Raw genomic sequence first — 12,639 nt, forward strand, 5'->3', positions numbered from 1 at the left:
AACAAGACGTGCAGTGGCCTGTCATTATCCTCTGAACGCATGTTACCCTAGAATTACACCACCTCATTGGAATTCATCACCTTTGGGATTAAAGGAAAGTTAATACAGTATATACAGTTTTTACCATGCAAAATGGTGTGTCTTGCTGCATCAAAGTCATACCAGTTATGTAAACCGTGGACTAAGTGATGCACCATGGAATTCTGTATCAGTTTTAAAAAAGAGAGAGAGAGAAACGTAAACCTCAGGTACTGTACAGATAACAAGATAAATATAACTATCTTAAATAAGTACTATCGTATTAAATTCAAAAACATTTCTAATAGGAGACTGGGTCTCTGAGAAATTTGGATTTGATCTATTTTTCTAACTGGCATTTCTTTTTATTTTTTGACGGAAGTATTAAAATCTGCGTGGGTGTTTTTAAAGCTTATGAAAGAGACAGTACTGGCTAGAGACAGGCAAAGAACTGGCAGATGCTGTGCAGTCCTAGGGCAAAATTTTCAAATGGACCTAAGTGAAAGTCAATAGGACTCGAGCTCCAAATTAGTTGTATAAATAGGACTTAGGTTCCTAAGTCACTTAGTGGCTTTTGAAAAAATTAACCCTCGCCCAAAAAGTGACAATAAAAATGGCATCCTGGGGTTCCACATTTATTGTGTCTCATTGATTCCAGGTCAGATTTGCTCCATTTATAGGTGAAAAGATTTTTTTTCTGCCAGCCCTGAAAACTCAGCCTAGGCAACAAAAATCAAGCTTCCCTCCTTGTGCATTATCACCAGTTATAAAAGTGCTGCAGGACAACTGTCAGCAAATTATAGCCTCCTCAGTCACCTCAGCGCAAGCCCAACCATCAAAGGGTTTGCACAAGTATAGATTTGAATTTGGTAAACAATTCTATAGATGATGCACAAGGAGCAGTAGAATCCAGCTCACTCTGCATTGCCTCCTGCATAGCTAACAGCAGTAAAAAGCAGTAAAAACTAATTTCAATCACTCACATCAGCAGATATGACTTTGACTACACACAGAGAACAGATCTATTGAGAAAGATGGCACCACTTTTACATAGTCTAATCTCAGAGCAGAATCACAATAGGACTTTCCTCCTCATTCATGTGTGAGAATAAGGTATGTTTCCCCTTCCAGTGTCCCCAGGCATGGTGGGTATGAAGTGTACGATGGATGTGTTTCCACTGGTGAATCTGCTTTCTTTATGTTAAATGTAGTAGATACTAATTTGCTGTGTCATTAATGAATGTTTTTAATATGCTAGGGACAAAAGGGAGATATTGGACCTGCTGGAATTATGGGTCCACCTGGCAGGCCTGGTCCTTCGGGTCAACCAGGTGCACCAGGACCTTCAGTATCAGGTAAGAGAGGCCACTCTTAGCAGTCATCTTCCCCATCTTCCCTCCCTCACCCCCTCTCCTAGCCTGTATCATGCTGTTAAACAGGTATTGGTACAGAAACGTCCGTGACATTTTGGTTGTTCAGTTGCAAGCTGCCTGGGTTGAGGAAGAAACTTCCCCTGTGAGCAGGTTGTTCTATGATTGTCCATTATGCTGGTTCTACTTCCTCTGAAGCATCTGTTATGGTTTCTAAATATTTAAATAAAAACAGATAATCTGGCCCATAAGATTCCCTAAAGACCCTTAAATGTTATTATCAACTATTGCAACTTCGGTATCAGCTTTTATCTCGTGGCACATGTCTAGTTTTCTTCATCTCCAAAGAGAAACAAAGCTGCCTAGGATTTGTGTGAATTTGTATAATTTTCAGTAATAAGACTCTTCCTCCCTCCCCCAATCTCTGCCATACACCCAAAAGACAGAGCGCACAAAGGCATTTGCAGCACACATGAGAGAGAAAGTTCTTATCCTAAAACCCCATCCTGTGGTAATGGGCTTGAGGAAGAGGGAAAGCTATGGCAGCCTTGGAGGATTAGTGAGTCCTCATAGTAGATCCTGGGAGACAGGAGCCTTCCTCCTCAAAATGTTCCAGCTTACAAAGCAAGATTGATCCTTCTAATCACATGGTGCAGGCTCACTCTGCACTGTTCTGCAAAAGAGAAGCATATCAGATATAACTGATGCCATAATAACAGCTGAGAGGAGGTGGGGGGGGGGATGGGAGAGATGAAAAGGAGTCTCTCTCTCCTTCTCATGTGTGCTGCAAATGCCCCTGCAGTCTCTGCATTTTGTGTATATTGCAGAGATAAAGGCAGAGGTTGGGGGAGGGAGGAAGAACCTTATTATTGAAAAATATACAAATTCAAGCATATGAATTCACTCAAACCCTAGGCAGATTTCTTTCTCTTTGGAGAAGACAAAAGCTAGACATGAGGGACAACACAGAATCTGATACTGAGGCAGCAATAGTTGATATTAACAGTCAGTTTTTTTCCCTAATGATTTTATAATGAAGCATAAAAAAGGGTGTTCATTTTTTATTTTTTTTACAAAAACAAATGGCTGGAAACCAAGAGTGTTTCAGATGGGCACCAGCTGGTTGTGCTGCTGCTCATCTGCTCAGTTTTCTCTTTCCCTTTGCCGCCTCTTGGCTTATTCAGTGGGCGAGAGTTATCTTCTCTGCAGTGGCTTGGAAACAGTACACTTATGGCGCTGGCGGCTGTTTGGGAATGGATCTTCATACAGCTGATGTCCCCCAATAAGAAACACCTAAGCATAGACTAAATCAGCTGGAAAATTTCAAAGCGATGTTTTCTCCATACTGCTGGGAGGGCAACCAAGATTTTAAAGGTTCCACTCCACCCATAGAAAGCTGCACATATCAGATTTGCTAATTCCAAACCTTTTTGGTCCAATAATTTGAGTTATTATCCTAAAACCCCAACCTGTGATGATGTCCCTCCCCATACGGTTAATATAGGCACTCTTAAGATCTGCTCCCACATAGCAATGAGTTCCCTGAACTCTCAGTGAAGTCTATGGGAGATAACTCAGCACCTCACAGCACCCAGACCTTAGACAGATGTGAATTCAACTTCCTGGTATTATGTAGTCCACATTCAGCTGTTCCCCTCTGAGGCTGGGTTTGTGTTCTGTACAGTAATGACATAACATGGCAGCCTGGTATTTTGCTTCCTAGGACAATTAGCAATAGGACCAAAAGGGGAAAGAGGGCTTCCAGGGCCTCCAGGGAGATGTCTCTGCAAACCCCCACAAATTGTGAATATCCCACCATATGAGGAATCCGTGATTGGACACAGCTATCCAAAAGTCCCTGCGGTAAGACAGCTTGTTAGGAGGTTAAGTAAATGATTTTTAAGCGCTTTGATTTTAAAGGCACTGTGTTGGCCAAACTTCTGGATCAAAGGGAGAACTTGTCTAAATGTCATAAGTGTGCTTCAGAGTTTTATTTCTAGTATATAAACCTTGAGAGTCAGTCTAGGTGAGGGACCTATATCCTATAACAAGCTCCAAGACTTGGTGTGTTTGGATACTATTGACTGTCTTGAAATAACACTGTCTTGGGCATGTGGTTTAGCCCATTTCTAGGATTCCCTATTTTGGGATTGCAGACATTTGCTCTTACCTGAGTATATTTTAATGGGTACTGGATAAAGAAGGGAATCTTGGAAGCCATATCCTAATAAAACTGGGTTGTCATTGGTTGCATCCCACCACCTGCTGAGCAATGCTCCCTCCTTGGCAATTCTGCTGGCTTACTCCATTTGTCCTTACTCACTTGAGTGTTAAGAATTTGGATTTAAGTTTGCACTTATATGTCTCCTCTTTAAAGCCATCTTTGTGCACCACTGGAGTCCCCTTATATCACCTAAAGAAAATTGGCATGCTGAGACAGATGCACCCATAAAAGACCAGGAGAGAGATCTCCTGGCCTGGCTTGCTAGGTTTCATTATGAGCAGGATTCCAACCAGAGCTGGATAATTCAGTGACACCTACTCACATTTACAATTCATCATTCCTTTCACAGCATGTCACAACCCAATATCCCCAAAGCCATCTCCATTCTGGGAGCTCTTTGCCCTGGTCTACACTATGAGTTTAGGTCGAATTTAGCAGCGTTAGATCGATTTAACCCTGCACCCATCCACACGACGAAGCCATTTTTGTCGACCTAAAGGGCTCTTTAAATCGATTTCTGTACTCCTCCCCAACGAGGGGATTAGCGCTGAAATCCACCCTGCTGGGTCGAATTTGGGGTAGTGTGGACGCAATTTGACGGTATTGGCCTCTGGGAGCTATCCCACAGTGCTCCATTGTGACTACTCTGGACAGCACTCTCAACTCAGATGCACTGGCCAGGTAGACAGGAAAAGCCCCGCAAACTTTTGAATTTCATTTCCTGTTTGGCCACCGTGGCGAGCTGATCAGCACAGGTGACCATGCAGAGCTCATCAGCACAGGTGACCACGGAGTCCCAGAATCGCAAAAGAGCTCCAGCATGGACCGAACGGGAGGTACTGGATCTGATCGCTGTATGGGGAGACGAATCCGTGCTATCAGAACTCCGTTCTAAAAGACAAAATAATTAAGTGCAGTCAGACACCAGGGCGGTTAGAAGAGCACAGCAGGGCGCGCTGCGCATCAGAGAAGCTTTGAAAACCAGTTTCATGACTGGCCAGACTACGGTGTGAAAGTTCTGTTTGTTTCTCCTTGATGAAAACCCACCCCCTTGGTTAACTCTACTTCCCTGTAAGCCAACCACCCTCCCCTCCCCCCTTTGATCTCCAGTTGCAGAGGCAATAAAGTCATTGTTTCAAATTCATGCATTCTTTATTAATTCATCACACAAATGGGGGGATAACTGCCAAGGTAGCCTGGGAGGGGTGGGGAAGGAGGGAAGCACAGGGGTGGGGTAGTGGTGGGGGCACCCCCTAGAATGGCATGCAGCTCATCATAGAAGTGGGATGTCTGGGGCTCTGACCCGGAGCGGCTGTTTGCCTCTCTGGTTCTTTGGTAGGCTTGTCTGATATTCCAGGCAGGACTGAATTTCCATTAGACGAAACTTAAAGAAGGGAAAGACCTGGAGTCACTCCTATTTATGTCCAGGAGCCCCTGACTGACCTCACCGAGGCCGGCCAGGAGCACCCATGTCTGCCCAGGAGCCCCCGACCGACCTCACCGAGGCCGGCCAGGAGGAACCAGGAGACAGCAGCAGACAGTACAATACGGCTGCTAACCGTCTTTGCTAACTTGCAAGGGCAAGAAGCTGCTGCTGTGTAGCACTGCAGTACTGCATCTGCCAGCAGCACCCAGGAGACGTACGGTGACAGTGAGCTGAGCGTGCTCCATGCTTGCTGTGGTATGTCATCTGCACGGGCAACCCAGGAAAAAAGGCGAGAAATGATTTTTTGTCGTTGCTTTCACGGAGGGAGGGGGGGGCCTGATGACATGTACCCAGAACCACCCGCAACAATGTTTTTGCCCCATCAGGCATTGGGAGCTCAACCCGGAATTCCAATGGGCGGCGGAGACTGTGGGAACTGTGGGATAGCCACCCACAGTGCAACGCTCCGAAAGTCGACACTTGCCTCGGTACTGTGGACGCACTCCGCCGACTTAATGGCCTTAATGGTCTTAAGTGGAGACACACACAATCGACTGTATCAAATCGATTTCTAAAAAATCGACTTATATTAAATCGACCTAATTTCGTAGTGTAGACATACCCTTTGTTGGCTTTGTGTAAAGTATCAGCTCAGGTTTGCATGTCATTAACCACGGTTTAGTCTTCTTCTCTGTAACTGTGGCTCCTGGGTTCAAATCCGTAGCTGTTGAGAAGACAAAACTGCCCTTTGATTTCAACTGAAGTTAGAGCTACCGTGTTGGGCCTTCCTCTTTTAACCACGAATGCTTGACAGTTGCAGACTCAACTCTTGGTGTGGGAGGGAGACTCTAGTCTTCACTGTTGTCCTTCATTTGATGGAAGGCATTTTTATTCAATGCTGCTTTTAATGGTGCTGAGTTTTGTTAGGGGCCCTGGGTTATTGTCATGCTATGTAAAAATAAATTACCCTTGATTTTTTAAAAAGAACTCGTTCTGTTTATCTTAGTGGAAATCAGGCTCAGACATTATGTTACTAAATCCATTTTCTTCAGATGCGTTCCATTTACTTTTTCTTAATTTAAAAATGTTTTGAATCCTGCTAAAATTAATTTGATTAAACTGCTAAAGGAAGAGATTACAGCTTAATGCCTCTTGCTGCCAAATTTCAATGATTGAGACATAAAAGAATTTGGGAAGGGAGCAGCACATTCTATTTCTCCTAGTTTTGAACTAATTTTTCTATTCAATTAAAAAATTTGCTTTGGATAGAAACAGACACATATAGAGAAGTACAGATTTCCCTGCCAGTGAAGTCTGAACAAAGTAATAAAAGCTAAGTAGGGGCTCTAGCAATGCAATTAATTGTTTATTTTGCAATGAATGTGCATGAAGAAATGTTGGCACACTCAATGTATCCCCCAAAACCCTTTTGTATGCATGTGTTTTGTAATTGCTCCTGCAAATACCCATTTGTGTACATGAGCTTCTGCACAGGCAATGACTTGCACAAGTATTGTTGTGGGACTAGCTGTGCTGAGTTCAAAAAATTTGGACCTAGGAAATTGAGGCACTAGCTCTTTAAAACTCATCTCTCTTAACTATTACTAGTTGTCCTTTGGTGACCTGGAAGTGCACAGGTTTACATTTCAGCATAGTATTATGAATACAGTGCTGCTTTTGGAATCAATCTATTAAATAATTGTTCTGTTTGATTATCAACATACGTAGAGCTGTTTGTCAACTCTGCAAACTAGACCCCTTGACTGAAACGCTGTTTGAAAGGATCCTCAGTGATTTCATTTTCTGTGTCCCAGATTTTTGTGGTGAACAATCAGGAGGAGTTGGACCGGCTGAACACTGAAAATGCTTTAGCCTTTCGAAGAGATCAGAGATCTCTGTATTTCAAGGATACCATTGGATGGCTTCCAATCCAGGTAAAAACATGATCATTGTCTCAGAAGGCATCTGATTTCATGAAGATTTATGTTCCATTTTAAAAACAAGATTTGTGCTTTTGAACTTTGGATTTCATAAAGAAAAATTAAAACCAAAGGAAATGCTCATTTTCTCCAGTGTTTGAGCACCTAATTATTTTCTGTGGAAATTTCTCCTCAAAAGTGGAGCACTGCTAGAACTGAATAAAATTCTGGAATTCTTGTTTACAGGAGTCTTAGCTATTGGCGGTATTAACTTGTTAATGGTTTCAGGTTTTGGAAACCTCCCTGTGAACCTCGCTCAACTGGTGAACAAACTGGGGCTGTGTTTTGTGTATGAGAGTGGCAGAGAGGCTTTGGTATTTGACCCATAAGGCAAAACTTAACAGGTTTGCCAGAGTGTTTGGACCCTGTACAAAACCATAACTCATGAGAAGTTGTGAAAAAAACAAGTTTTGTACAAACGCCTGCAAACTAAAACCACTGAGTTGCACACAGCTATGAGGGTTTGATCCAAAGCTCACTGAAGTTGACTTCTGTGGGCTTTGAATCAGGCCCTGTGTGAGACCATTTTAGTACACACCTTGAAATAACATGATCTGAATACCTGGTTACAATGTAAAGCAGTTCCCAGAGGTTCCGCTGTACTGACACTTCCTGAAAAATGTCTCTCTGGAGGTGGGCTCAAACCAAACCTTCAGACATTCACTAAACCCTAAAGAAGTTTAGATCCAGATCCCAGGTTCCCAGCTGGCTCAATAGTAGGCCAAACCAAATCCTGGAAAACCCCAAACTTTGGCAAAGATCCCATTTGAATCCAAACTATGTGGCTTGTACCCATCTCTGTCACCCACTTCACCTTTTTAATGATAACAAGACTCTTATAGTTCAGTTCTGGTAATTGTCATGTGTTTATTTGGATAGCTTACCCCTTTCTATCCTGTGGATTACCCTGTAGAGGATGGCAGCACCTGTGGAGATGGCATCATCCAGGATGGGGAAGAATGTGATGATGGCAATACTATTGTGACAGATGACTGTATAAGTAAGTCACATCTATGCAGTGTTATTTCTTTATTTAAACAAACCATAATGTCAATCACATGTGCAGTCCATGATGTCTTATGTGGGACCTTTAGGCGACTGTTTGCAAACTGAACACTGATGTTGAAAAGGAAGATACGACAGCTGCATTTTGAGTAGATCGGGCATGCAAGTTGCTATAAACTCTAGGCAAAATAATAACTTGTATGCAGCCTTTTATCTCAAAGGATCCCAAATATGCTTTTCACACTTCACAAACAGGAATCACCTCTGAGTTAGAACATGACAGATGTCTTTTAAAGGGCCTGATCCTGCAATTGATTTATATGCAGAACTTCCATGGAAATCATTGGGATTTTGAGTGCAAAACAGGTTAGTGCATCATACAAACATTTAGGACAGGAAGATGACTGCTCTAACCAGTTAAGGCTACAGGTGAGGATTTTAGGTAAGCAAGATCTAATTACCCAGCTGGGAATTTGTCCAGGATATTGGGACACAAATGTTCCTATTTCTGCTAGAAGGGATTAATAATGGGCCAGATACTGGACCATTGAGATTAATTAGTTTGCCATTGACTTCAGTGGAATCAGATTTTGGCTCAATATGTGCACTTCTAGGTCTACCCAAGACTGGTTCATGCCAAGTAAACTTAGCTTTCATTTCGCTGGTCACTGAAAGCAGAGTCCAAATGATACAAACATGGAGAACAACTTTAGAGCTACCTCTGCCCTTCATCACTTCATCCCTTCCCCAGACATACAGCAACTCTTCACTACTTTCTAGTCACTTTTAGCAGAAGAATGTAGGAGAGATGAGCCTTTTTTCACAATGCAGAATGAGTGTTTGTTGACTCTGAAAAATGCAAGCTTCTTTTGTCCCTTGTACATCCACCTCCTTTCTTTGTGAGCACACTCTGTCCCAGAAAACCCATGACATGACTATAGCATGCTATAAACTGAGCGTAGTTTCCAGTGAACAGAGCCCTTGTGACCTATTCAGTTATGACACTGATGTGACTAAAAAGCTGAAAACTAAGCACCCATGAAAACTAAACAAACATTCATAACTTCGTTCTTGTGGACCTATGTACTTCTGCCAGTGGTTCTCCTTTGACTGAATCAAAAGAAAACAGCTAACTTTTGGGTTGATTTAATTGTATAACAGATTAATTGTTCTTTATATAGAAGCAACAATTTCTGACAAATAGATCGCTGGTGCAATAAATGAGTTATTTCCAGGAGAGACCACCCTGTCTTCTAACAAATAAACAATTAGTAAATTACCAAATTTTCATAATTATCCTCAACTCCCCCCACCCCTTCTGCATGCTTGTTTAATCAATGTAGTTTGCTTAACAATGATTAAATTCCCTTTAACTTTTGCCTCACAGCTAAATGAACATAGTCTCAACTTTTAAAGTTATGCTTAGAAAAATCACAGACTTTAAAATCAAATGCCAGTTATTGACCAGCCAAAAATGATTACAGTGATACAGACAGCAATTGCCATAAAAAGTCAAGGTTGGTTCACAGTTACCAATCCAAGGTCTCTCTGAATACCACAGTATGGACCTAGTCAAGGCCTACTCCCACTTAAATCAATGGGAGTTTTGCTACTGACTTGGATAGCTGACTTCCTGCAGTTTGGAATAGGAAATAATTCCACTCTCCCGTCTTGGGGTAACCTTGCATGCATATTGACATTGCATTGGCAGTCACTGTACACAGATACATGGGATTATTTTTTGTTGGTGTTATGGAGAAACAATAGGTCTACATAACACATCCTTGTGTAGGGGAACCTACTTTCAGTAGATATACTTGGATATTATGAGATGGCAAGGAGAGAGCCGGTTTGGGATTTTCAAAAACACCTATATGATTTAGGAGCACTAGTCCCACAGCTTTCAATGGGATTTGTGCTCCCAAGTCACTTAGGTGCTTTTGAAAATCCAACTCCCAAAGTTTATCCTAAGCATATTTTATGCTTCCTGTACCTTCCTTTGGTTAATTCCTAAAGCCCTGTCTAACCTAAACCGTTCCCTTTCCCTAATCACTTAAATTTGAGTCAAAGAACATTCTTTATAACGAAGAGCAACCAGCCCTTTCTGAGTGGGCAGTCTTTCTATGATGCCATGTTTCATGTTGTGCCCTTAATAATATGGTCCTGCTTGTCTTTCCTGCATCCTTGACTTGGTTGTCTCAGTTGTGAAGGTGCCCTTTTCTTGCATGTTCATTAGGATGCCACCATGCTTACTGTGGAGATGGCTACCGACATGAGGGAGTAGAAGATTGTGATGGAAAAGATTTTGGATATTTGACATGTAAAACATATCTCCCTGGGTATGGACAAACCTATCTTCATTTTATTTTTTGATTGAGCACTAAAAACAAAAGAATATTGCAAGAATGTATTTCACTAAAGCATGTGTGGTTATTAAAGCATGAATTGGAAATTATATTCATATATAGTCTAACTGTATTGTATTGAGTTTTAGGGCTAAATTCAACTCTCAGCTACATGCATGTGATTCCTATTGTGGTTAATGAGAGTTGGACACACATGTTGCATATATGGGCATAATTGCCCTTAATCTGTTAATATATTTTGGAAAATCTCAGCTTTCCTGCTTTTCTGATGTTATCATTAGACTAGTTTTCATAACATTTTCAAGAGTAGGCAAGTCCAGAATTTCTACTGTAAAAATAAGGTCACTGTTATTTACATGGTAAGAAAGGAAAAAAAGGCACAAAGCTAATTTCATCCTATGCATGTCACCTTTACTGGGAAAGAGCCCAGCTTGTGGGTCTACCATCTGGGATTCCTTTGATTCTGAACCAGTCAGTCATATATTAGTGCAGGCATTTTCAAAGACCAGAACTATCTGCAAAAAATATTAAACAACAAATGCAAAGCTGTAATTCTGCTTGGCAGCATACTTCATTGCAACATCTGCTTATTGTTGATTTGCCTGGTCTGCATTTGTGTAAGTGGATTCCTCTGGTCAGCATTTTACCTCCAATAGTCATACCTCTATTTCACTGTCAGGTATCATTACTATCTAGCAGGAAACATTTAATTTGTAAATGAAATTATGCGCAGAGTCCTCATAGTTTGTGAAACTATAATGTGCTAATTGACAGGGATAAGAAACCACAGGACATTTCTGCAAACTGCCTGTTGTGTTAATCCTCATAGTGCAATTGCTGGAACAGTCACAGAATAAGAGGTTGCACAGCTTGATAAGATCGATTGCTTAGGCCAAGGTTTACAAAAGTGACTAGTTATTGGGGTGCCTGAATTTTAGATGACAACTTGAGATGTCTTCAAGGGGCCTGGCTTTCAGAATGTGTTGGGCAACTCCTTTCTGAAAAATCAGTCCCCCCCTTCATTGTCTTAAGCTGGGGTACCGTAAAAATGAAGACACTGAAAACCACTAGTGACTTATGAGAAACCTCAGCTTCAATGTATACCTAGACTGTGAAAGATCATTTAAATCATCTTTTTTTAAAACCCTCATCAAAATTGCATTTGCATAAAAATCTCAGGGTCAGAGCTTTAGCTTGCATAAATCATCACATCTCAATTGAAATCAATGAATCTAAGACAATTTCTCCTGCCTCCTACACACGCACACATGATACCATAATAATACTTGGCACCTATATAGTGTTTTTCACCAGGTATTTCAAAGTGCTTCACCATGATGTGTATGTATCGTTATCCCTATTTTACAGAAATGGACAATTGAGGCTCGGAATTTAAGGGCGCAATCTAATATCTATTTAAATCAATAGAAAGACATTCATTGACTCATTGGGTTTTGGATTAGGCCCTATGTGATTTACCTACGATTATACAATGAATTTGCGGAGGAAGTAGGATTAGAAAAATTCCCATTGACTTCAATAGGGCCTGAATTTTACCCCAGTGTATATTGGACTCTGCTGGATCAACTTCACTGGCAGTGGTGAATGATGTAGAGTATAGCTGGAAATTGTACCCCTGTTTTGCTGTCAGATGTATTGGTAGTTGGTGTTTCTTGTCATTATATTTATGTGAATGGACTTGATTTCTCCAGAAAGCTACTGCCAGAGCCCATGTACAATGTGTTGGCGATTTGGATACTAAAGGGTTCTAGCAAATTAGGCACAGTCAATCCATATATAATATTTGTAAATTTATAAAGGAAAAGAAAATGCATTAATGGTCAAATATTTCATATATTGCAACTGATGCACATTCTCTTTTGTCTTAGGTCTTATGGAAAATTACGGTGTACTTCTTATTGTTATATTGACTCTACACAGTGTCGGTATTTCACATGAAGGAAAAATGGAGGTGGGTAGCATCCCACATGTAACAGAAACACCAGGTGCTACACTATCATCAATCTGAGACGGACTGGGAAATCTACAAAACCTCTGTGTGGGGGGAAAAAACAATATCATGCTGCTGATGGCTCTTTGAGATGTGTTTTTTTTTTTTAATAAGTCTGACTGGAAGAAAATAGGACCACTGCATCCTGTCTTAACAGAAAAATGTCAAACAGCGTTTGCCAATAAGACTTGTGTTTCACATGGCTGCCTATGGGAACTGCTCTTTGTCAGAACCACCAGA

General features: G+C 41.3%; 1 protein-coding gene across 1 annotated transcript in view; it reads left to right on the top strand.

Annotated features, from left to right (window-relative positions):
* Positions 1-12,347, top strand: part of COLQ (collagen like tail subunit of asymmetric acetylcholinesterase) — a 65,541-nt gene extending 53,194 nt beyond the window's left edge. The window contains exons 12-17 of the mRNA XM_065399239.1: positions 1,277-1,373; positions 3,112-3,251; positions 6,853-6,972; positions 7,897-8,017; positions 10,259-10,361; positions 12,278-12,347. Coding sequence (XP_065255311.1) covers positions 1,277-1,373; positions 3,112-3,251; positions 6,853-6,972; positions 7,897-8,017; positions 10,259-10,361; positions 12,278-12,347 — 651 coding nt within the window. The remainder of the gene's footprint in view (positions 1-1,276; positions 1,374-3,111; positions 3,252-6,852; positions 6,973-7,896; positions 8,018-10,258; positions 10,362-12,277) is intronic.
* The last annotated feature ends 292 nt before the right edge of the window (positions 12,348-12,639 follow it).

Source organism: Emys orbicularis, chromosome 2, assembly GCF_028017835.1.
Source record: "Emys orbicularis isolate rEmyOrb1 chromosome 2, rEmyOrb1.hap1, whole genome shotgun sequence".
Taxonomy (NCBI): domain Eukaryota; kingdom Metazoa; phylum Chordata; order Testudines; family Emydidae; genus Emys; species Emys orbicularis.